We start from the raw sequence: 26675 nt of genomic DNA, 5'->3' as shown, positions 1-26675 counted from the left end.
GCACAATATGCCACCCATGCATCCTCATACACAGACATACAAGTGCAACCGTTACAGGAAAATCCTGATGCCTTTAATTTTACGTCCCAGTATGTGAATCAGAAGAAAAAGAAATGTAGTTGGAGACCATTTGCATATAAATATTTTTTCTTTATCCTCCCGCAGGGAGAAGAGAGGAAAAAAATTACATTTACTCATGCAAAAAATGTAAAACCAGGGAAAGTACAAGCGTCTTATTGCAAAGATCCCATTTTGCCGTAAAAATATGTTTTATTGCACCTATTCATCGCTTAGAAAGTTGTGAACTGCTTCGGAGTCTTTTTGTTATTTCTGCTGTATTTACCCTCGTGTTTAGGCATTTCTTACAATTACTTTCCTTTTCAGTTTGGTATCCTATCTATGGTTTTCTGTGATGTTATCATCCCTTAAAGCTGAGGTAAAAAAGTTAAGACTTGGTTCTTGTGTTTTTTTTTTTAAACCGCTGGCTTGTGCTTTCGACTTATTTTAACGTTTCGGTTAAGATCTTTTTCAGTCGATGGCATTTTGTTGGAAGGGAAACCTATCTTTTCGATTCAGACTGGGCGAATTTGTAGCTGAGAAGACGCACAGAGAAGTATTATGTGATAAAAGAAGGCCCAACTTTTGAAAAATAAAAATCAGGGCGTTTCATACATTAGCACAGTTGGCCAAAGTGCACTGAAAGGCCGGGGCCTCAGGGATCGGAATTCGCTGTTTTCTCCAGCAAAACAAAGCTCTCTTCTTTCACTGTCTGACACCATTGCAGATGTGGCATCAGTAAAGCCGGTGAAGGATAGCAGCAAACCATTTCCTTCAACAATTCAGACAATTCCTCATACTGTTGTCACTCTCATCACCACCTCCCTGTTGGAGTTTGAGCTATTTCGATGTTCATTAGGCCGCAGGTGGCTGAGGATGTGTAGGATTGTATAACCACAGTGATGGTTTAATATAGTCCTAACCCGCTGGCTCCGCCCTGGGCCTCTATCATTGTGAGAAGAATGATTCGTCCGTGAATTCCTTCCCCCAAGCTTTGTAGTCCCACTAATAGGTTCCCCAAGGTCCTTGGTTTTATCATAGTTCAGAACTTTCCATTGCTGATTCACGGCTTGCCATCGCTTGAAGATCCGATAGACAGATGATCCTTCGTGGATAATCAAACCTGTGAAAGAGGAGAAAACAAACATGAACATAAAATAACTGTAGAGAAAAACAGAAATGACATCCATAGTAGAAAATTACACTTAACACTGAAGGAGGAACTTTGTGCCTAGTCCTTGACCAGAAGGGAGATTCTCTCTTTTCCTGGACTCTTTCTTTAACTATATGATCTGATGTGGGGCACTATTGTGTTATAACAAGTAAGACTCAAACTCTTTTAGGACTTTTCTATAGCTAAGAACATGGACCAGGATCAGGAGTGGCTAATGTATTCCAAATGCTTACACTAACCCAAGAATAAAAATGAAGTGCCTGTTCTTTCAGTAGGATAATTTTCACTGGCACATTACATATACCATTACTTTGGGTTTGGCAAATGTCTCTGCATCCCAACGCATTGGAGGCATAACACTGCTCAAAAAGACAGCATTAAATGCATAACACAGTGGGGCATTTATTGTGTGATCGGACATTTAACCCGGCTGTTTTTGTTTTTCACTCCTTGCCTTCCCAGAGTCATAACTTTTTTTATTTTTCCCTTCATATCGCCTTATGAGGGCTTAGTCTTTGCAGGACAAGTTGTACTTTCACGCCCATGGACATAACATCACAGGAAATAGGTAAAATAAATATATTACAAAAATGATTATTTTAAAGGATGTTAATGCATACCAGAAAACCCCTTAAAGCCTGATCCTTAGACAGCCCTAAAACACCCCCAAACACCTACAAACTGCTGCTAAACCCCCTGCGCCTTTTGTGGGATTGTCTTGTGTATGCAGACTCTGGCTTGCCAGTTGCCCACCACTGATACATAATGTACTTGCTACATAATTGGTACCTGGTTGGGTGGGGGGCCATGTTACAGATTTTTTGGGGAGCGAGACCTTCAAGTTACTTCTCTGATCACAAAGATGACATCCTCATCCCTCTTCTATAGATGCAATGTGTAACCGTCTTTACCATCATTATTAGGGCCATTTTACGTGGCCCAATTCCTGACCATAAAACAAGCCAATTGGCGTTTGTCCCCCTACTTTTACATTGTCGTGTGGCTCATTTGTCAGCTGACCGCTGTCACATTTGCTCTGGCCTTATTATTCTTTCCCAAAAACTGGCCGATCATTTGCATGTAGGGCCCGTAGGTTCTCCACCTAAATCTATCCAGCCTAAAAGTGGTATAATTGACACTGAAGGGTTGACATATTACCAAATATCTGACTGCTTTTCAATCAAATACTTTTCCATTTTCTCTTTTGGAAACCACAGGTTCTCAGGCAGCCGAGTGTAGAATTATGCACAAAGCCTAAAACCGTCTTGCTTTACTTTTCTGCAGGTGGAATAGAAGATTAATGAACGATGGACTGTAATTCCGTGGTATGGAGGAGTGCCGTGTTTCATTTCATCTGAATTTCTGAACTGTTACTGTCTGTAATGAGCTGTATGTAACCCTCTCCTACCCATAAAATAAGTCATCAAATGCAGTGATTTTTGGTTCTTCTGCCAAATCTGCTTGTTTGAATGGTCCGGTATATTACTTTATATTATATAAGGTGGCAGTTTTATAGCTCATGATAAATTCTGTTTACCTTAAAAATAAACTCATTATTGCATCTAAAATATGGCATAATCTAGATTAATTAATGCATTCCATAGAAATCCCCTAAATAAACTAATCCTTCATGAACACAGCAGCCAGATTGGTCTGATGGTTATACGGAGACCTCTGGTATTTTATAAAGACTAGCAATAAAAAAGTACAACAGGCTCCAGAAAATTCTGCTTCCTAATATGCCATCACTACGCACCCTGTCCCCTGGGTATGTCACCACTCTGCCCCATGTAGATTTAATATTTCTCATGAAACATTACAGGGGTTGTGTCATAGGCGGGGGTCCCATCTCTGGCTGCCCTCCTTTCATTTCTATGGGAGTGGCAAAAAAAAAGCAGGCTATTTTCGGTAGTCTCATAGAAAAAAAAATGGAAAGCGCTCCGCACAAGTGCAGCCACCACTCCTTTCACTTCTATGGGACTGATGTATATAGCCGAGCTACCGCTGGTAGGTGTGGGTGTCAGAGGTGGGACCCGTACCTATCACACACTGGTGGCATATGCGAACAATAAGCCACCAATTCTTGAATGGCACAACTCATTTGAATGACAAAATGCGAAAGCATTTGCAGGATGATAATCCTCCCTGGTATGTTGCTTCATAGTTTTTTATTTATGATTTTATATTTTTGGCTCCCCCATATCTATTATACTGACTGTATCCATACACTGATCCCCTACCCCGATAAGCTGTTCCTTGCAGTCTCCAGCACCCAAACCAGCACTTTAAGTGAAACAAGAAGAACAGGTCAGTTCAAAATATAGTGGTTGTCAGCTCCCATCAAAGTGAATGGGAGCCAAGCTGGAGTAAAACGGGACAGCCACTAAAATTTGAATGGAGCTATTCTTCCTGCTTCACTTAAAGTGCTAGTTCGGGTGCTGGAGACTGAAGGGAAAAGCTGATCAAAGGGGTGTGGGGTGTCAGGCCCCCAATGATTGGCTATTGAAGACCTATCCTGAGGATACGTCATCAATATCAGCAGCCTGGAAAAACCCTTTGATAAAGAAGTCACAAGGCAACTCGCTCTTCACCCTGCCTTCTACTAGTGCAACTTATCCCTCTCTAAAGCCATGTTGGCAGAGTCCACTACTTAATACGCTTCCTCCAGTAGTGGAGGAGTAGAGGGGTAAAGGGGTATTGAGCAGTGGCTCCTGTCTAAACAAACAAAAAAATAAATAAAGCTTTTTGTCTAGACTGCAGCCTACTTGACTTTAAGGCCTCTCCTCCTCTGACCGTGGATAGCATGCGCTCTAATAGCTGGCAACTCTAGGGTGTTTCAGGCACCTTCCCTTGTTGGAGGATGCTTGAGCAATAAGTTGTCTAGCTTGCTAGTTAACGCTTACGTGTGCTGTTTTGTGTTGTCTGCCTGTGTACTGACTTTCTGCTGGTTTACTGATTCTTACTCTCTGCAGCCTGACCTGACCACTATTTTGACACTTCACTGCCCACCCTGACCCAAGACTTTTTACCATATAGCACATGCTCTGCCAGCCCTAATCTTAGCCAATTCCTGACTATGATTTTTCCTGACCCCTCAGTACCCTTCATTGGTGTCTCTGACCCCTTTGAGTCCACTGTCAATCACACAGAGACTACTCCAGGAGGTAGCAACCTGGTGGTTCCCAGCAGTGAAGTTCAGATCCCTGTACAGGGGTTAGGAGATGAATACCAGGGGACTGCCAGGATAATGCCTTTAGATTTAGCCCAAAGTCAAATCTGTTGGTTGACTGTGTGATTCTACACACACTAACGTAACAGCTGTGACCGGTTGCTATGGGCAGTTTTTCTTTTGGACAGTGTTGATAAATCTTCTCCACTAAATACAGTTTATGTGTAAGTCAGACTATTATAAGAATACTCCATGCTAGGGATCGACCGATATTGATTTTTTAGGGCCGATACCGATAATTTGTGAACTTTCAGGCCGATAGCCGATAATTTATACCGATATTCTGGGAATTTTCATTTTTGAAAAAAAAATTAAAATTCCCACAAATCTGCTGAAAATTAATGTTTATTGTTAATGTGTATTTTTATTTTTTTTGTAAATCTTTCTTTTTCATTTATATTTAATATTTTGGTGTTTTTATTTTTATTACTTTCTTTTTTTTTTTAAACTAACTTTTAGCCCCCTTAGGGACTAGAACCCTTGTCCTATTCACCCTGATAGAGTGTGCACACAGCAGCATGGAGCTTATCATAACAGCCAGGGCTTCAATAGCGTCCTGGCTGCCATGGTAACCGATCGGAGCCCCAGCATTACACTGCTGGGGCTCCGATCGGAGGAGCAGGGGAGAGGGAATCCTGTGGGGGGCGCACTGCGACTGGGGTGGGGGGGAGGGGGGGGGGCGCACCACTGCTTAATACTGGGGCCCTGGGGGGGAGGGGGGGCGCACTGCGCCACCAATGCTGAATACTGGGGGGGCTTGGGGGGGGGGGGAGGCGCACTGCGCCACCAATGTCTAATATTGGGGTGGGAGGGGGGCGCACTGCGCCACCAATGTCTGATACTGGGGGGCTTGGGGGGTGCGCACTGCGCCACCAATGAAGCTTAATCTCTAATTTATTCATATACAGGAGGCGGGAGCTGGCTGCAGGATCACATAGCCGGCTCCCGACCTCTATGAGCTGTAGCTGCGATCCGCGGCACCTGAGGAGTTAACTACCGCAGATCGCAGCTACAGCTCATAGAGGCCGGGAGCCGGCTATGTGATTCTGCAGCTCCCGCCTCCTGTATATGAATTAATGTGAGATTAAGCTTCATTGGTGGCGCAGTGGCCATAGCTCCTCCCCTCCTCTTGTCCCCTGTCCTCCCATTGGCTGGAGCGGCAGCAGCAGCACAGGGGGAGGAGACACTGCTCCTTCTCCCCTGTGCTGCTGCTGAGGGAACACGGAGAGCGCTGTCAGCAGTGCGATCTGTGTTCCCCATACGCTATCGGAATATCGGCAAAATAAATGCCGATACTGATAACGTTCAAAATCCTGAATATCGGCCGATAATATCGGTAAATCCAATAATCGGTCGATCCCTACTCCATGCAGGAAGATGAGAGGCAGGTTAAGAACCTGTGCCTCAACGGTTACAGTCAGTATCATCTACAGTATGTCTGCTTCAACCTGTCACTGCTTGGCCAAAGTGGCAGCCCGAATGAGAAACAGACATTCTTTACATTGCTGACTGCATTCAGAAATATGGTGCTAAAAGAGAAATGTTAATATTACTAAGCGTATAACACTAGACCAGCATGGCTTCATGAGGGATCCATCATGTCAAACTAATTTAATCAGTTTCTATGAGAAGATAAGTTCTAGACTTGAGAGCAGCGAATCAATGGATGTCGTATATCTGGACTTCTCCAAAGCATTTGACACTGTACCACATAAAAGGTTAGTATATAAAATGAGAATGCTCGGACTGGGAGAAAACGTCTGTATGTGGGTAAGTAACTGGCTCAGTGATAGAAAACAGAGGGTGGTTATTAACGGTACACACTCAGATTGGGTCACTGTCACTAGTGGAGTACCTCAGGGCAGTATTGGGTCTATTCTCTTCTGTATATTTATCAAAGCGGTTCTCTGGGAATTCGGAAAATGAAAATACTTAAATATTACTTCATTATAAATATATCCCCAAATACCTTTGGTTAGTTATAATGGCTCGTTTTTGTCCGGTAAGCAATCATTAGAAGAAATAAAATGGCCGCCATCCTACTAGTCCACACAAAACCTGTCCCAATTACACAGGAGGACAAGTTAAAGAGCAGCGCCATCTTCCGCTCTTACTGGTCAGGGATTATAATCCTGAATACAGTTTAACATGATCTTCAGACGAATCTCTGTAGGAATGGAGTTCATTAGGAGACATGAAGTGCAGAGAGGAGGTGGGGTTGTGGCACTTCTATGCATCTCCATTACCACAGTCTGTCATGTACGTCCTCTCTGTATTTCATGTCTCCTGATGAGCTCCTTTCCTACAGAGATTCCACTGAAGATCTTATCATCTTTATTCAGGATCATAATCCCTGACAAGCAGAGAGGAGGCTGAGGCAGCTCTTTGCCTCAGTGTTGTAAAGTTACTTGTCCTCCTGTGTGATTAGGACGGGTTTTGTGTGTGCTAATAGGACGGCGGCCATTTTATTTCTCCTAATAATAGCTTCCTACACAAAATGAACCATTATAGCTAATGAAAGGTGTTTGGGAATATATTTATATTAAAGTAATATTTAAGTATTTTCATTTTCTTAATTCCCGGAGAACCCCTTTAATGATCTTGTAGAAACATAGAACATAGAACATAGAATGTGTCGGCAGATAAGAACCATTTGGCCCATCTAGTCTGCCCAGTATACTAAATACTATGAATAGCCCTTGGCCCTATCTAATGTGAAGGATGGCCTTATGCCTATCCCATGCATGCTTAAACTCCTTCACTGTATTTGCAGCTACCACTTCTGCAGGAAGGCTATTCCATGCATCCACTACTCTCTCAGTAAAGTAATGCTTCTTGATATTACTATTAAACCTTTGCCCCTCTAATTTAAAACTATGTCCTCTTGTAGCAGTTTTTCTTCTTTTAAATATTCTCTCCTCTATTACCTTGTTGATTCTCTTTATGTATTTAAAAGTTTCTATCATATCCCCTCTGTCTCGTCTTTCTTCCAAGCTATACATGTTAAGGTCCTTTAATCTTTCCTGGTAAGTTTTACCCTGCAATCCATGTACTAGTTTAGTAGCTCTTCTCTGAACTCTCTCCAAAGTATCAATATCCGTCTGGAGATATGGCCTCCAGTACTGCGCACAATACTCCAAGTGAGGTCTCACTAGTGCTCTGTAGAGCGGCATGAGCACCTCCCTCTTTCTACTGGTAATGCCTCTCCCTATACACCCAAGCATTCTGCTAGCATTTCCTGCTGCTCTATGACATTGTCTGCCTACCTTTAAGTTTTCTAAAATATTGACCCCTAAATCCCTTTCCTCAGATACTGAGGTTAGGACTGTATCACTGATTTTATATTCTGCTCTTGGGTTTTTACGCCCCAGGTGCATTATCTTGCACTTATCAACATTAAATTTTAGTTGCCAGATTTTTGACCATTCCTCTAGTTTTCCTAAATCCTTTTCCATTTGGTGTATCCCTCTAGGAATATCAACCCTGTTACAAATCTTTGTGTCATCAGCAAAAAGACACACCTTACCATGAGGCCTTCTGCAATTTCGCTAATAAAGATATTAAACAATATGGGTCCCAGAACAGATCCCTGAGGTACCCCACTGGTCTGAATATACTCCATTGACTACAACCCTTTGTTACCTGTCACTCAGCCACTGCCTAATCCATTCAACAATATGGGAGTCCAGGCACAAAGACTGCAATTTATTGATAAGCCTTCTATGTGGGACAGTATCAAAAGCCTTACTAAAGTCTAGATAAGCGATGTCTACTGCACCTCCACCATCTATTATTTTAGTCACCCAATCAAAAAAAATCAATAAGATTAGTTTGACATGATCTCCCTGAAGTAAACCCATGCTGTTTTTCATCTTTCAATCTATAGGATTTTAGATGTTCCACAATCCTCTCCTTAAGTATGGTTTCCATTAATTTCCCCACTATTGATGTCAGGCTTACTGGCCTATAGTTGCCCGATTCCTCCCTACTACCTTTCTTGTGAATGGGCACATTTGCTCATTTCCAATCTTCTGGGATGACTCCTGTTACCAGTGATTGGTTAAATAAATCTGTTAATGGTTTTGCTAGTTCACCGCTAAGCTCTTTTAATAGCTTTGGGTGTATCCCATCAGGCCCCTGTGACTTATTTGTATTAATTTTAGACAGCTGACTTAGAACCTCTTCCTCTGTAAAGACACATGCATCAAAAGATTCATTAGTCTTCTTTCCTAACTGAGGTCCTTCTCCTTCATTTTCCTTTGTAAAAACTGAACAGAAGTATTCATTGAGGCAGTCAGCTATCTTTATCTTCTTCCATATACATTCCTTCTTTTGTTTTTAATTTGGTAATTTCTTGTTTTAGTTTCCTTTTTTCATTTATGTATCTGAAGAATGTCTTATCGCCTTTTTTCACTGACCGAGCTAATTTCTCTTCTGCCTGTGCTTTACAAGCACTTATAACTTTTTTGGCCTCTCTCTGCCTAATCTTATAAATTTGCCTGTCATCCTTGTTCTTTTTTTTTTTTGTTTTTTTTTATAATTACTAAATGCTATCTTTCTGTTTTTAATGATTTTGGCCACTTCTGCTGAGTACCACAGTGGTGTCTTCCTTTTTTTACTTTTACTGACAAGCCTAATGCAATTATCTGTTGCCTTCAATAGTGCCACTTTTAAGTAGTCCCATTTCTCCTGGACTCCATTGAAAATGTTCCAATCTGATAGGGACTCGTATACTACTAATCCCAAGCTTTCCCCTACAGTAATATCATTTGTGAATACTAAATCTAAAATGGCCTACTTCCGGGTTGGCTCCTCAACTACTTGCTGTAGAGATAATCCCAGTAGGGAATTTAGAATATCTGTCCTCCTGGCAGAGCTAGCTATTTTGGTTTTCCAGTTTACATCAGGAAGATTAAAGTCTCCCATAATGATAACTTCCCCTTTCAATGTCATTTTAGCTATTTCCTTAACTAGTAGATCATCTAATTCTTTGACTTGGCTAGGTGGTCTATATATGACACCTAGCTGCAAGGTAACCCAAACTGACTCTAAATTGGTCTGGCTAACTTGTATTAAATTAGATTTTATGCTATCTTTCACGTACAGGGCCACCCCTCCCCCTTTCTTGCCTTCTCTGTCTTTCCTATATAGAGAGATATTGTTATTGTATTGTTAGAAGGCTTGCACAGTAAAATATAAATTTTTGCAGATGACACTAAACTGTTTAAAGTAATTAACACTGAAGAGGACAGTATACTGCTACAGAGGGATCTGGATAGATTGGAGGCTTAGGCAGAGAAGTGGCAGATAAGGTTTAACACTGATAAATGTAAGGTTATGTACATGGGAAGGAATAATGCAAATCACCTGTACATTCAAAATGGTAAAACACTGGGTAACACTGACATGGAAAAGGACCTAAGAATGTGAACCACAATCTAAGCTGTAGAAACCAGTGTCAGGCAGCTGCTGCCAAGGCCAATAAGATAATGAGTTGCATCAAAAGGGGCATAGATGCCCATGATGAGAACATAGCCTACCACTTTACAAATCACTAGTCAGACCACAAATGGAGTACTGTGTACAGTTCTGGGCTCCTGTGAACAAGGAAGACATAGCAGAGCTGGAGAGGGTTCAGAGGAGGGCAACTAAAATAACTGGAATGGTTCAACTACAGTACCCTGAAAGATTATCAAAATTAGGGTTACTCACTTTATAAAAAAGACAACTAAGAGGAGATCTAATAACTATGTATAAATATATCAGGGGCAGTACAGAGATCTCTCCCATCATCTATTTATCCCCAGGACTGTGACTGTGACGAGGGGACATCCTCTGCGTCTGGAGGATAGAAGGTTTGTACACAAACATAGAAGAGGATTCTTTACGGTAAGAGCAGTGAGACTATGGAGCTCTCTGCCTGAGGAGGTGGTGATGGTGAGTACAATAAAGGAATTCAAGAGGGGCCTGGATGTATTTCTGGAGCGTAATAATATTACAGGATATAGATACTAGAGAGGGGTCGTTGATACAGGGAGTTATTCTGATTGCCTGATTGGAGTCGGGAAGGAATTTTTTCCTCTAAAATGAGGAAAACTGGCTTTAATCTTATATATATATATATATATTTTTTTTTTTTGCCTTCCTCTGGATCAACTTGTAAGATAACAAACTGGATGGATTGATGTCTTTTTTAGCCTTACAAACAATGTTACTATGTTTCTAAGTTACAGTACATCTTATTTTATATATAAATAGTTATAAGTAGAAAATAAAAAGTGCACAAATCGTTTTCAACCTCTTTTCACTGCAGAATTTCCTTTATATCTAACAGATACAGATACTGAGTGATTCGTTTATGCAGTTTTAGACTTCTATCACTACATTAACTACTTTTTGGTCAGTATTTTGCACCATCATTTTGCTTACAAAACACTGATGCCAAATACTGACCAAATAATGCTAAGCAAAAGAGGTCTTAGGCTGCTTCACAAGCCAAAATCAGCACTTTGTGCATATTGTACCACTACCCACATGTTCATAAAAGGGTTCTCTGGGCTACAAATGTTCTCAGGATAGGTCATCAATATCAGACTGGTGGCGATCCAGCACCATCAGCTGTCTCAGGCTGCCATGGTGTCAGAATCTAACAGTGTATGGACGGAAGCAGATGGTTTTGGGCACTGGTGCACTGAAGTTCAGCTCCCAGCATGGCCACTACACAGTGTAAGGAGCTTTCTGCTTCTACGGCTTCTGGAGACAGCTGATCGGTGGAGGTGTTATGGACTGGAACCCCGCCTGTCTGATATTGATGATCAATCCTGAAGATAGTTCATCACTATCTGTAGCCCGGAGAACCCTTTTAAGCTTGTAATTTACTACAAAAGCCAGTGATTGTCTGTCTGTTGTCTCTAATTGAAATGTAATCTTTCACACACTGAACTTCTTGTGTTTCTGCCATAAACTAACCGATCTAAACTTTACGTTTCAGTGTGTGGTACAAACCTTACACTGAGTCTCTTCATGAGTCACTCATGTATCTACACCTCCAAAACATTTCCACAATCCTCCCTTTTCTTATTGTAGAAACAGCATACATTTTAATACTGGCCATGCACCATTCTTGTCTTGACTGTTGTAACTCATGACTAATCAGTCTTTCTCTGACTAAACTCTCCTCTCTCAGTCTATCCAGCCAGGCTCATCCATCTGCCCAACCACTACCCTGATGCCTCCACTTTGTGCCAGTCGCTGCACTGGTTGTCCATACTAGTGTTGATCACGGATATTCAAATTTAAAATTTTTATTGCGAATATAGGTACTTAAAAAATTTGCAAATTTTTCTAATATAGTTATATATATTCGTAATTTCGAATATTCAATTTTTTTTCCCATTTTTTTTATTAGCTTTTTATTTTTTAATCAGTACACATGATCCCTCCCTGCTTCTAGCTTGTGGGCCAATAAGAAGGCTGCAATATACTTGACTTTAGGAGTAGTAGTGTTTGTGAATTTTGCTCTATATTAGTTTTTTTCGAATATTCGCTATATTGCTATATATTCTTGTTTTAGAATATTACGAATAATCGAAAAACGAAGTTATAGCAATATAGCGAATATTTGAAAAAAATCGAATATAGAGCAATTTAGCTAATATAGTGCTATAATCTTCTTTGTCTAATAGTTGTAAGTTGAAAAATTCGCAATAAAAAATTGGAAAAAAATTACAACTATAAAAAAAAAAAAAGATAAAAATTTTCGGATTCTAATTTTTTTATTGCGAATTTTTCAACTTACAACTATTAGACAAAGAAGATTATAGCACTATATTAGCTAAATTGCTCTATATTCGATTTTTCGAATATTCGCTAAATTGCTATATATTCTTGTTTTAAAATATTATGAATATTCGAAAAACGAAGTTATAGCAATATAGCGAATATTCGAAAAAAAATCGAATATAGAGCAATTTAGCTAATATAGTGCTATAATCTTCTTTGTCTAATAGTTGTAAGTTGAAAAATTCGCAATAAAAAATTTGAATCCAAAAATTCGCATATTACACAATCATTACCTTGCCGATTTTTCGAGTAAAAAAAAAAAATCTTGAATTTGCAAATATTCGACGAATATTCTACAAAATATTCGCGGAATATCGCGAATTCGAATATGACCCCTGCCGTTCATCACTAGTCCATACAGAATGGTATACAAATTAAACTTATCAGTCTCACCCACAAATCTCTCCACAGTGTCCTTATATCTCCTCAATCATCTGTCTACCACCTTACATATGTTCTACGTTCTGGCAAGACAAACAACCTCCATGATCTGAAAATCCCACTTTTCTTATGCTGCACCAGTTCTCTGGAAGGTGTTACCCTGGACAATCAGGTTGAATCCCACCATCGACAGTTTTAAGTGTGCCCTAGAAACATATTGTTTGGGGGGGCCTATCACATTCCCTTATCTGAAGACAGGGTTCTCTATCCTTTGCTCCTCTTGATAGTAAAGTGCCGCTGAATATGCTGGCACTATAAAAATCTACATTCCATGTATTTGGTTATCACAGTAATATACCTTTTTTTTAACAAATCTCTTTTTATTGAGAAGTTTATGGCAAAGAAAAATAAGCATACACTTATGTTATACAGAGAGCTCAATGAGTACAGCAATCGTAAACAGCAATGCAGTGCTCCAGGGAACCAGGTTCCTGCATGACAAAAGCAAAGATACGTACAGCATCAGAGGCAAACGTCTGACAACACAGGCGGCATGGAACACAAGTCCTGACGGCAAGAAATCGAGTAGATTCATAGGACACTGTATACCCATACTCAGTAGAGGATAGAGTAACAACAGAAACAAGGAAGGAGGGTACAGGGGGGGGGGGGGGGGGGTGCGACCAAAAGCATATTCTATTCTGAGGTAGCATACTCCTAATGAAAGTTAAAGGAGCTATAAGTGTCTGGATACCCCAAATTAGTGATTGGGTCAAACCCTCATGTCAATCTGACTCTTTTCTGACACATGTGTTATCCACGGCTGCCATACTTTGAGGAAGGCGCTTCTGGTCTTACTTTCCCAACCGATCATCTCCTCCATACGGCATAGAAACGCCATTTTCTCATACCACAACGCTATTGATGGGGGATTCTCATCCCTCCACTTCAGGGGGATCAAAAGTTTAGCTGCAGTTATCATATGGGTCGCTAGGCTCGTTTTTCTCGGTCTAAAACTCCCATCTGGCATCCAAAGTAATACTAGCGGGGCCGACAACTTAATCTTCTCAGGGCAAACCACATTAATGATATCCTCTATTCTAGCCCAGAACTCCTTCATCTTGGGGCAAAACCACCAAATGTGTGAGATGCTCCCAACATCCGAGGAGCACCTCCAACATCTGTCTGAAGGAGATAGGTTAATTCTATGGAGAAACTCTGGGGTCCTATACCATCTTGATACCGTTTTGAATGAGTTCTCTTGAACTCTAATACACGCAGAGAAACCATGAGAATTGGTCAGAATACTTGCTCTATTTCTCTCATCCAATTTTATGTTTAGCTCCCGCTCCCAATCATTTAGGTATGCAGGGTCCTGAGTGTTCTTATTGTTAGATAACTGTTTATAAATCATGGACAAGCATTTACGTGGCAGGTTAGGAAGCATCACATAGTTCTCTAGCCATGTAGGGTCTGGCAGGGGGAGATGATTAGATTTCCGGAATTTAGCACAGGATTTCTCAAAGTCCCAAGATTGTAGAATGTCGCCAGGAGCTTCTAAAGTGCCCATGAAATCTTTGTAGAAATTATTACTGGCCTTGGAACTACCCAAGTCTCCCAATCTGAGATGTTTCACAGAAACCCATATCCTCGTGACTGCTAATGGCTTCTTAGCTAGAATCTGCGGTAAAACATACAGGGGCGTCAGAGGGGACAGTTTGCTTCTTCCCAAATTGAGTTCCTCCGAATTTTGGCAGGTACGGATAGTGCACCTGAGTAAATCATACGGTAGTTCTTGCTTACTCGGTAATGGGGTCCTATACCAAAGCAAGGATTCCCTATGTCTCCCCAGCAAAGATTTTTCCATATCAACATGTAAAGGAAGAGGATCATGGCGCGTCAATGACATCCATCTCTCCAAGTGTATGGCTTGCAGGTATGAGGTGATGTCAGGCAAAGAAATGCCTCCCCGTCTCTTATTCCTGGTGAGGAGAGCATAGGAAAGCCTCGCCTTCCTCCTATCCCAAAGGAATCCACTAAAAATAGAGCGTAGCTTAGTCTGAAAGGTATCCGGGAACTGATATCGGGAGAGATCTGAATAAATACAATAGCTGGGGGAGAATAAATGTGACCAGCGCGTTTTTTCTTCCCAACCAAGAGAGCATCTTCTTTGAGAAACCCGCCAGAGTAGACTGTATTTTAGACAGCAAGGGAATATGGTTTAATTGGTACAACAAGTTTGTGTTGGCCGGAATTAAGATCCCTAAGTATTTAATAGCCTTAGGTGGCCACTTAAAAGGGGTCATAGCCTTGATTCTTCTTAATTTGGGGGCCGATATAGAGATGCCTAGCGCTTCCGACTTGTCAAAGTTTATTTTAAAATCAGATGCATCTCCAAATGCCCTGAAGATGTCCATGACGGATGGGATCGCCTCCTCTGGGTTTGAAATGAACAGCAACAAGTCATCAGCAAACGCGGCCATTTTGTGCTCAGTTTTGTTTATCTTCAAACCTCTAATATCTGGTGTCTGTCTAAATGTAAGCAGAAGCGTCTCCATAGCTAGGATGAAGAGCGAGGGAGACAGCGGGCATCCCTGTCTGGTACCATTTCCAATGCCAAAGGAGTCTGATAGTGTATTGTTCACCAATATACGTGCCGAGGGTGAGGAGTACATTGCAAATATCGCCTGTATAAACCTACCTGGGAACCCAAACGCTCCTAAAGTTTTCCGCAGGAACATCCAGTTGACTCTGTCGAACGCTTTCTCCGCGTCTGTCCCTAGGAGAACTAGAGGTATCTTTTGTGAGCGAGCATGAGCGACTGCATTAATGACTCTGCTAACATTATGTCTCCCCTCCCTGCCCAGCACAAATCCCACCTGTTCCTCACCTATCAGGCGCGGAAGTAAGGGGGCGATTCTGTTGCTTAATACCTTGGCCCACCATTTCAGATCGGTATTTAAGAGGGAAATGGGTCTATAGCTACCACACAGTTCCTGATCTTTCCCCTCTTTATGGATAATGGTAATATGTGCTTCTTGTGTCTGGGCAGGGAGGGAGGAGCCCTGCAGCAGATCATTACAGAGTCTCGCAAAATAAGGGGACAGAATATGTTTAAACTTTTTGTAATAATAGATGGGGAATCCATCCGGGCCTGGGCTCTTCCCAATAGGTATGGACCCAAGAACTTTCTCGATCTCCTCAAGCGTGACAGGACTCAACAGCACAGATCTATCTGCTTCCGACAAAGTGGGTATCTTGATAGCTTCAAGGAAGGAGTCAATATGCTTGTTCAAGAGGTTATGGTCATACCCTGTTTCTTGTTTCTCTCTCTCAATATTATATAGGGAGGTGTAAAACTCACAGAATGCCTTAGCAATGTCAGGGGTAGAGGTCACTCTCTTCCCATTTTTATTCTTAACAGCCTGGATGAAAGTCTTGCTCCTCTGGGCTCTTAAAAGGTTAGACATAACCTTAGTCCCCTTATCACCGTGACAAAAATATTTAAACCGTAGTGATTGCAGTATTTTAGCAGATTTAATGTTAAGCAGGTCCTTGACCTGATGGCGTAGGGATCTAAGTGCCGAGTGCACTGTGTCACACTGCCTGGTCTTATGCAAGGCCTCTAGGGTGGAGATCTGCATCAGCAAAGAGTTTAACTGTTGTGACCTACTTTTCTTAACCTTGGAGCCCAAACTAATCAGCTCCCCCCTGATAACCACTTTGTGAGCTTCCCACACTATGGACATGGGTGTTTGGGAGTCATCATTTATATTAAAATAGTCTATGATCTTCTGTTCAATCTGGGTTTTATTACCCTCATCCTCAAGAAGTGTGGTATTAAGTCGCCACGTCCATGCCTTCGGAGGTAGGTCTGCTAGCTTCCATTTAACTATAACTAAGGCATGGTCAGAGATGGTGGAGGCACCAATATCTGCTTTCGTTACAGAAATAAGTGAGTTATTAGACATAAGGATGTAATCCAACCTTTGGTATGTACCGTGGACTGGAGAGAAAAACGTATAGTCCCTCCCTTCAGGGTTGAGAATCCTCCAAACGTCCGAGATCTGCAAGTTCGACAGAGCCAACTGGAGTCTACGTATTTGTTTCTTAGAGAGGGATGGAGATCTTGAGGTGGAATCTACGCTGTGATCTAAAGTCAAATTGAAATCACCTCCCAAGATCAACATGCCTTCTGCAAAGTTCCCCAGAGTGGCTAATATCTGCAGGAACCACGGGACTTGTTTAACATTAGGGGCATAAACATTGGCCAATGTGATGGTGCCGTTGAGGATTTTCCCTTTGACAAACAAATATCTCCCAAAAGGATCTTCCATTTTAGCTGTCAATATAAAAGGTAAGTTTTTACCCAAACCAATGGAGACTCCGCGCGCCGCCGAAGAGTATGTGGAATGGTACCAGACAGGGAAGCTTCTACTGTTCATGTTCGGAACATGCAAGTGCCGGAAGTGAGTCTCCTGCAAAAAGAGTATGTCGGCATGTTCTCTGTTAAGGGTGTGATAAACCTGGCTTCTCTTCTGGGGTATATTCATACCATTAACATTAAGCGTACATACAGTTATATCAGCCATAACATAAACATACCATCAATAGCTAACATATGCCCCACAGTAATGTCATTCAGTAGGTCGACAGGTAAGGGAAGGAAGGAGACAGGATTGAAAACAAAGGAAAAAAGAGAGCCTGCAGGCTCTAACGGCGCAACCTTGCGCAGAACTACAAGTGCCATCAAATAAGACTGGGCCGGGGGGGGGGGGGGACTCAAGTGGAAGAGCCCAGCAATACCAGGTACTCCACACATCTCCGGCCAGCAACATAGGCCATAGTTAGCCTGCTATAGTTTGACAAATATCAGAAAAACATCTGGAAAACATTCAAGAACATAAATAGCTCTTGAAAAAACCCGTGAAAACACATGGTGCTACTTAGTGTCATGGCTAATCACAGGGTGACAGAAACTGGAACCATTGCAGGTTCTGGAGGGGAGGCCAGCCACATGGTAAGTAAAAAGAAAACTGTCCAGATGGACTATGCCGGCATAATAGCTCTCCTCCATAACCAGCACTAATAAGCCACGTAAGGCATTATAGTGAGATATCCATATCTGCGACCATAGCAAATCTGCATGTAACTATATGAACCAGGATTCAACATTTTGCAAATATCTGGGTTGTAAACCTAGGTAAGAGATCAGAACGACCCTTCTGACGTTTTGTGACCTCCGAAAAAGTACATTTCAGTCCGCTGAGGCCTGCTTCTTCCTCGCCGACTTGTGCTTAGATGCTAACGCCCATGGTTCCGATGGGGGCAGACGAGGAAGGTCTTCAGCTGCAGGTACGGGCAGCCACGACGGGATGTCCATAGGTGGAATCTCCAGGGCCTCCCAAATCTTAGGCAGGTCATCTGGGCTGCGAACCGTGAACTGTCGGCCCGATATAGAGGCACTCAGGCCGAAGGGGAAGAGCCACCTCATAGGAATTTTCCTGGCTCTTAACTCCGTTGTCAACGGGTGCAGGGTTCGCCTCTTAGCGAGCGTGCTTGCTGCTAGGTCTTGGAAAATCTGTATTTTATGAGAGTCCAGCAAAATATCCTCTTTATCTCTCGCCTTCTTCAGTATCTCCGCAGTGTCAAGATAATTCAAACAGTAATATACCTTTGCCCATCTTGCTTCAGCTGTTGGGTATACTGACATTACATGCCGAGGGACAATTCCAACTTGTACAAGCTACTACATACACGAGTAGACTCTACATGGCCATGCAGTAATTTGTGTTTCTTCCTCTTCATGTACATTCTGTAATATATATCTGATTTTCGTTCAGATAAAAGGGAAATATGAGACAAGCAATAAAGGATTCTGTCTGAAAAGTTGTTTATTTCCCTGGCTGTTTCATTGCCCCTTTAACTTTCATATTGTGTTTCCTGTAAATTTTGCATAAACCAAGAGCAATAACATTCACTTTCTAAATACAGCACCTTCTCCTTCAGTTTTACTGGAAATGGAACAACTAATATGTCGCTTGTCTAATTAAAATTTTATGCAGTAGTCAGCTAACCAGAAAATTACCTCGCTGTCATAAATCACAACTTTATTTGGGGAGTCAGGAGCACAACAAGTTCATTACTCAAAACAGCTGATCTGATAAAGAACAATGCAATCTATCATGACAACCTGTATATGCTTATAGGCTCCAAAGTTGGAACGCCCTGCTCTACAACCCAGACATGACTTTACGTAAAACGTGTCAGGGCACGTGTCATTTGCCCCCTCGTTGGTGTAAAAACATCATTAGTAAAATAGTATCAGGAGTCCCTCTTAATTAAGGCTATCATGAGATGTGGTCTTCTTTCTGGGAAGGTGAGGTAAGCAGGAGTCACCCAAGGAACTCATAATCTAACTAATTATATTGCAATCATCACTGTTGCCTCTGCAGTCTTCAGAATTGGCTTGGCCATGATTAAATCACACCTTGAGGACAACGTGCACCTCATGCACATGCCATATTATGACTGTATTTTGTATGGAGTCATAATAGGACACATAAAGGGAAGCATAAAGTCTTGTATACGTCTCTAGGCATACAGAAGGTTTATTTTCTGTTGGATTCCCAGTGGTGCACCACCAATAAGTCCAGATGAGGCCTCAGGCAGCACCAGTTAGGGGCAAGCGGGAGGTAGCGGAACGGCAATGAGCGCTTTCATTGTGGCAAAAGTGGTTAGGTTAAGAAATTGGCATTGGGGGAGGGGGGCGCTGTTTCATTTTTAGCCTCAGGCAGCAGAAAGGCTATGTGCACCCCTGTGGATTCCTCTATGAATTTGATGGAAGTGTTGATCCTGGGAGTGAGAATACCTACCTCATACAGCAACCGATGACATATGGTTATGGTGACAGAGTACTTTTGGCCTGTAGTACACATCTAAAGGCTACCATATAGCCTGCACACAGATCTTTTCTCAGCATCCTGCATACCGTTCTGCTGCCCATGCCTATACTCCTTGCTGTTCAATAAATGTGGCCTTGTGTGCCTAGGTGAATGCAACACATTTTCCATATATTAAAAGGGGCAATGCACACAAAATCTCAGTGCACTGACAAATGATCCAACTTCTCTAGGCATCTTCACCTGGTGGTCTGAATGGTGGACTGCTGAGCCCAGACTTTAACTTTCTTCAGAGCATTCACTCATATGGTTGTGTACCATACGGCCTTTTTCTGCAATTTGCTGTGGCTTTTGGCCACGCTGTTTTCACAGATGAAACATATTAAAAATGGAGTTTCACTGTGTCAAAACCAAAGCAATTACCATCCGGCACATAGGAACTCAAGTCTAAAATGATGCCATACAAAGATACAGCAGTGTAGCTAGACCACCCTCTAAGCAGATACTGTACATTGACAGTATGAAGAGGTGGAGAATTTCTATGTTCCAGACTTGTGTGATATAAATCATGTATGGTTGTCCTGATTCTGTGGTGGCCATCTTTCATGCAGTTTAGTTTAAATAGGAAATGTCAGACTATAAATATATCCTATTTATAGGCGACTGTATGTTTAATACCACATTGCAAGCCAACCTAGTAATAAGTGACAGCATGATAAACTACTTTGGGACAAATGTAAAATGTCTTTGTAGGACACCAAGACTGGTCAAATCCCATGAGGCAAAGAGAAGCAACCAACTTACTAGTAGCATCTAACTTTTGGGTATCATTTCTATTGCCATTGATGGATGCCTATAAGCTCCTTAAACATGTTGCTGGTTCTTAGTTTTCACAAAATGTCTCCTGAAACTTGTATGATCACCCATGTCTAACACATGCACCACAGAGCCAGTGAAGAGTCTCTCCAGAACTGTATACATAACTTGCTAATACATGGTACTTGTTCTGATCTCAGGACAACCACTGCAATGTAGGCATTGACTGTTTGCATGTGGATTGCTAGGCTGTTGTGTGTAGACAAGAGGGACAGAGACCCCCTAAACCTATCCTACAGAATCGATACATACAACTGCTATGGGCCCCAAGAGAGGCAACACTTTTTAGTAGATGTCATGACTTTTTAGTAAATGTCATGACTTCTAGGACACCTCCCGCTCCCCAAAGGTACCATACAAGGTGGCCATTAAAATTCCACTATGGTAAGTTATCATCCTAATCCTTTAAACATAGAAACATAGAATGTGTCGGCAGATAAGAACCATTTGGCCCATCTAGTCTGCCCAATATACTGAATACTATGAATAGCCGCTGGCCCTATCTTATATGAAGGATGGCCTTATGCCTATCCCATGCATGCCTAAACTCCTTCACTGTATTTGCAGCTACCACTTCTGCAGGAAGGCTATTCCATGCATCCACTACTCTCTCAGTAAAGTAATACTTCCTGATATTACTATTAAACCTTTGCCCCTCTAATTTAAAACTATGTCCTCTTGTAGCAGTTTTTCTTCTTTTAAATATTCTCTCCTCTTTTACCCTGTTGATTCCCTTTATGTATTTAAAAGTTTCTATCATATCCCAGCTGTCTCATCTTTCTTCCAAGCTATACATGTTAAGGTCCTTTAATCTTTCCTGGTAAGTTTTATCCTGCAATCCATGTACCAGTTTAGTAGCTCTTCTCTGAACTCTCTCCAAAGTATCAATATCCTTCTGGAGATATGGTCTCTAGTACTGAGCACAATACTCCAAATGAGGTCTCACTAGTGCTCTGTAGAGCGGCATGAGCACCTCCCTCTTTCTACTGGTAATGCCTCTCCCTATACACCCAAGCATTCTGCTAGCATTTCCTGCTGCTCTATGACATTGTCTGCCTACCTTTTAAGTCTTCTGAAATAATGACCGCTAAATCCCTTTCCTCAGATACTGAGGTTAGGACTGTATCACTGATTTTATATTCTGCTCTTGGGTTTTTATGCCCCAGGTGCATTATCTTGCACTTATCAACATTAAATTTTAGTTGCCAGATTTTTGACCATTCCTCTAATTTTCCTAAATCCTTTTCCATTCGGTGTATCTCTCCAGGAACATCAACCCTGTTAAAAATCTTTGTGTCATCAGCAAAAAGACTGAGTACTGAGGTACATCTCAGGAGCCTGTAGGTGCAGGATTTCTGATGCCTCAGATGATACTAGATAAACATGGATGATCAAATTGAATGCTTCTTGATCAAATTCTGCTGGAAAACTGGAGACAGAATCCTCTACAGCCTTACCCTTTAAGTCCCTGAGTGTCCTCTCACCCAGAACCAAGAAGGCTAACAATCATATGAATACATGTGATTAAAGATGACCAGTGCTTAGAAACCTGGTTCATAAGTTAATTTGACATGTAATTTCTATATGAAGAACTCACTGGAATATAGCACGGACCGCTATAACCACCTAGCTGCAGTACTATAATAGTCAATCATTGGCCTGGCCCTATATAATACATGTAACATTTTATTTTGAAAAAATATACCTTTCATAAAATTCAACCATCAATCTAAAATAAGATAGCATAAAATAGAATAAAAAATAAATAAATATATATATCATATATCTCTTAATAATATATTATTTAGCTGATTGTAGTCTCGATCCCTCTTTTGGTTCCAATTGCGGAGCTCACGCAATTTTTGGAACCTTTTTTAATATATTGTGGTATTATAACAGCATATAGTCCTCCAACTGGTATATTCATGCACAATGTATCGTCTTATATTGATGTGATTCAGACTTATCGCCACTTTGTATTATATTTCCATATGAAGCAAACTTCATGCGCACTTAAAGAGGACCTTTCACTAGTTTAAAAACTAAAAACTAACTATATCAGTGGGCAGAGCGGTGCCCAGGGGTCCCCCTGCACTTACTAGTATGTCTGGGCGCCGCTCCGTTCGCCCGGTATAGGCTCCGGTGTCTGCAGCTCCCTCTGTTGTAATGGACGGATTTTTTGTATTAGGCTTGTCCCTTGCTGCAGCGCTGGCCAATCGCAGCGCACAGCTCATGTTCGTCTGATGCAGTCAATATAATAGTTAATACATATGTGGCTTTCCCCTGTGGGCTGTTTCCTTTCAAGACCGCTGGATCTCACAGTCAGGCCCCGTGCTTGTGGTGGTACTCTTGTTTCAGCGCATGAGAGTTAGGGGTATCGAGACGCCAACTCCGCTTCGTGGCATGTATTTTGTTCTTTGATAGAAGATCTTTGCTTCTTAGATACCGCTGTATTATCTCTTATAGTTCTTTACCAAACACGTTTCGAAACCTAAATGGTTTCTTCTTCAGTGGTCAAAAGATATAATATAAAATGAGGGACAAGAACTTTTAAAAGTAAGGAAATAAAATGGTGCTATGAGAAGGTGAATGTACAGCAATATGTGTGTAAGAGACAAATGGTAGTTTGTAGTCCAAGTTTTCAGCAACCGTACCGGTGTGACAGTCTGGTCCGGGATTTAAGTGATTATATTGGCTCAATATAAGGACCAACTTGTCCCTCATTTTATATTATATCTTTTGACCACTGATCTTCTTTTAAAGAACAAAATACATGCCATGAAGCGGAGTTGGCGTCCCGATATCCCTAACTCACATGTGCTGAAACAAGAGTGGCACCACATATAGAAACCACATCTTGTGCTGAGAAGGCTGCATTCCTGAGCGATTATCTCAGAGACTTGCATGCTGCACACTGGACATCCTTAGGAGGAGGGGCTGAAAGGTATAAACCTGGTGCACAAACACAGTTCCTTGGAACTTCGCAGAGAACACAATCCAGGTAGGATGTTGTAAGATCACTATCCCTATCTCTTGTATCACCATGGGGTGTCGGACATGTGCTATGACATGGCGAAAGGAGCCCCCCCTATATTGCATTGTGCAGGCCATGTGATTATTATTTATTCTGCATGTGATTTATCTGTTTCACACTTAGTAAATATTTTTATCACTTAGCATGTTAAGCTTATCTATTCTCAAATCATCAAATTCACGTTAAAACAATTGCTTCGGTGCCTGACAATTTAATATTGTTTCTAGAAACTGTTCACATCTAGAAGTTTAACAGACAATGAAGTTGTGTGCTAGTTGCACCTGTCATGTTGTATTATAGGGTTATTAAGTAACTGCAAATTGCATTTACGGTATATATGATATATCTTTAATGTATACTTTACAGGTATTTTTCATTCATCAGGACAACAGGTTTCCATTTGTTCTATTAGTAGGAACGGATATCATGGCACCAAAGCCGTTTCTATAAGCCAGACTTGAGAGCTGCGGCAAAAAACGTCTTCAAGTCTAGTGGATTTTACAAGGCCGTGTATTATATAATCTCCGATTGTGAATCTCCGACTTGAGATTTCTATCACAAAGCCCTACAACAAAGCCTGCCGTCATATTCAACACATATACATATCATGGCAAATAAATTTTGACTTAAAAGCAGACATTTATGTTTCTCTATTGGATTTTCAATAGAACTGTGTGCGGGAAGATCAAACGTATTCATACTCATTTTATTTCCTCAGAAGAAATTCATGTGACTAATATAATGTAAATCAATGACCTCAAACAAGCGGTTCATGGTCTATTTCCTGCAATCGCTTTTTAATTATTGCCTTTGCAACGTATCTCCAGACAACGCAGTAATTTCTCGTATCACTGGCGGAGGTTTGATTACTGAATTCTTTAAGAAAACAGTCACATGAGGTAATCTCTTGGTAGAAGCATGAGTCCACTTAGAGGCCCCTCCGGAGCATGGGTACCAGCTGGGCCCCTGGCAAATTCACAAAGTTGATTGTGGCTGATTAGGTTGCAGCCCTAGTTTACTGGTAGAGTTGCCGCCATTTTGACTCTAAAATACCATCCAAGTGATTGCCAGTTCCACCGGCGCCAATGCAAGCAAGCACACATTTGCCTTGCCATTGATCACATCTTTTATGGCATAAAAATGATGTTTTTTTAGCACATTTCCCCATGTAAACATGGGGTCAGTTGCTAACAAATGATGTGGCAGTATGAGAGAAGTGGTATGAATGAACGATCACAAGAACACTCACTCATTTAAAGTGGTTTTCCAAGTGTTTAATAGCGATGACTAGAGATGAGTGAAGCAAGCTTCGGATCCTAGATCCAAAGTCACTTCGCCCAAAACTTCAGTTCAATGCTGTATGGAGATCCGTCTCCGTACAGCATTAAAGTGTATGGCCTCCAAAGAGGCCTTTTAAAACTTGGATCTGAACTCAGCTTTGGTTAGTGGGAACTAAAGCTAAGTTCGGATCCAAGTTTTAAAATGGTGTTCCAGTTTAAAAATCAAATACTAAAGTTATTCACTGACGTCTCGCAAGACTTCGGGAATAACTGACTTCGCCTCGTTGGAGGCCATACATTTTAATGCTGTACGGAGACGGATCTGTGTACAGCATTAAACTAAAGTTTTGAGCAAAGCGACTTTGGATCTAGGATCTGAAGCTTGCTTCGCTCATCCTTACTGATGACCTATTAGTACTACCTATCAGTATCTAATCTGTGGATGTCCGACTCCCACCCCACCCCGATCAGCTGTCTGAAGAGGCCCCTTGCAGGTTACCAAGCACAGCACTGTCCATTGTATAGCAGGGACTGAGCTGCGCCTAGGCCATGTGACCAATGAACGTGATGCCACTGGACTTGGAAAAAGCTGCAGCATTCACCAGAGCACCGCGGTCTCTTTAAACTGCTGATTAGCAGGGGTCTAGGACTTGGACCACCACCATCATGAACTGTTGACCTATCCTGAGGATAGGGAATCAGTATTAGACACTGAGACAACTCCCTTAAACTCCTCCTGATAATTTCATAGTGAATATGAACATAAATGAGTGTCGATTAACTTCCTACATTGTTGATCCGTGCTCGTTTTGAGCAATTCATCTGCCCATAAAAAAGACCCTTACCCTCTCTACTCATAGGATCATTTCTTATCATAAAGGAATCAAGATGGATACATTTTCAATCAGATTATGATAAATTCTGATCAACCACACTGAGTTATTATGGGCTACGTTATGGTATTTTTGACTGTAAAAATAGTGCTGCAGACTAAATTATTCTTGGTGTAAAAATACTACAAAACCTAAAAAAAGCTATTGTAAAAAGAGCCTTAGATTTACTAAACTTGCATTGATTTCTAGGGAAATGTTCTTTATATGGTCACTAACTTTTCACACAACTTTGTAATATACCTTATCAGTGAGAAATGTCTAGTTCTTGTGCTATCAGCCGTTTACCGCTTCCTTCGCCCTTGCTAATTGCTTTTCACATTCAAACATGTCTTAAACTAGCCCAAGATGGATCAGCTCCACTGAAGAATCATCTTGCACATTTTCAATACAAGTCTATTGAGAGGGGAGGGGAAGAAGTGAGCAAGAGCAAAGTGAGACGAGACTCCAGGGGAGACACTAAAGAGACTTCATAGCTAATTGGGAAGTTTATATCTCAGCCCTAGTGCTTTATTCACGACTATACAGGTCAGTACTTCTCTGTAATGCCAGTCATGATCTCGGGGCTGCTTCTAAATGAGTAAGAGAAGGTTAGGAAGCAGATTCTCCTCTACTTTCTGTGTGCAGTGGATGGCAGCTAGTCTCCACCTACCATGTATGAGAGAACTGCAAACTAGACATTTACCATTCACAGGGTATTCCTCATATACACACACTGTCCTATGGATTAATGCACAGTTCGTTGACAGGGTAGGTACACTTTAATGAAAAGGAAAACAGTCATCATAACCCATAGAAAGGAATGCTTTTCTTACCTATACAGACTATGTCCATGAAGCCGTACATGCCGTAGCAGATTTGGAACAGTAAATCCTGTCGCTGCCATTTGGCCGAGGGGCTGAGAGAGGACCAGATTAACCAGGATATGCTGGCAATGAGGAAGAGGGAGCCCAGGATTATAGCTGCTATCTGGACCTTCTCGATCACAGTCAAAGAAATGGCCTGCCACT

General features: G+C 41.5%; 1 protein-coding gene across 1 annotated transcript in view; it reads right to left on the bottom strand.

Moving 5' to 3' along the window:
* Window positions 1-213: 213 nt before the first annotated feature.
* MARCHF9 (membrane associated ring-CH-type finger 9) overlaps window positions 214-26675 on the bottom strand; it is a 214945-nt gene continuing 188483 nt past the window's right edge. Inside the window, exons 4-5 of the mRNA XM_044286912.1 lie at window positions 26481-26673; window positions 214-1180 (exon numbers count right to left, since the gene is read on the bottom strand). Of these exons, the coding sequence (XP_044142847.1) occupies window positions 852-1180; window positions 26481-26673 (522 nt within the window). The 3' untranslated portion in view covers window positions 214-851. The remainder of the gene's footprint in view (window positions 1181-26480; window positions 26674-26675) is intronic.

Source organism: Bufo gargarizans, chromosome 3, assembly GCF_014858855.1.
Source record: "Bufo gargarizans isolate SCDJY-AF-19 chromosome 3, ASM1485885v1, whole genome shotgun sequence".
Lineage (NCBI taxonomy): Eukaryota > Metazoa > Chordata > Amphibia > Anura > Bufonidae > Bufo > Bufo gargarizans.
This window is presented reverse-complemented; position numbering and strand designations above follow the sequence as displayed.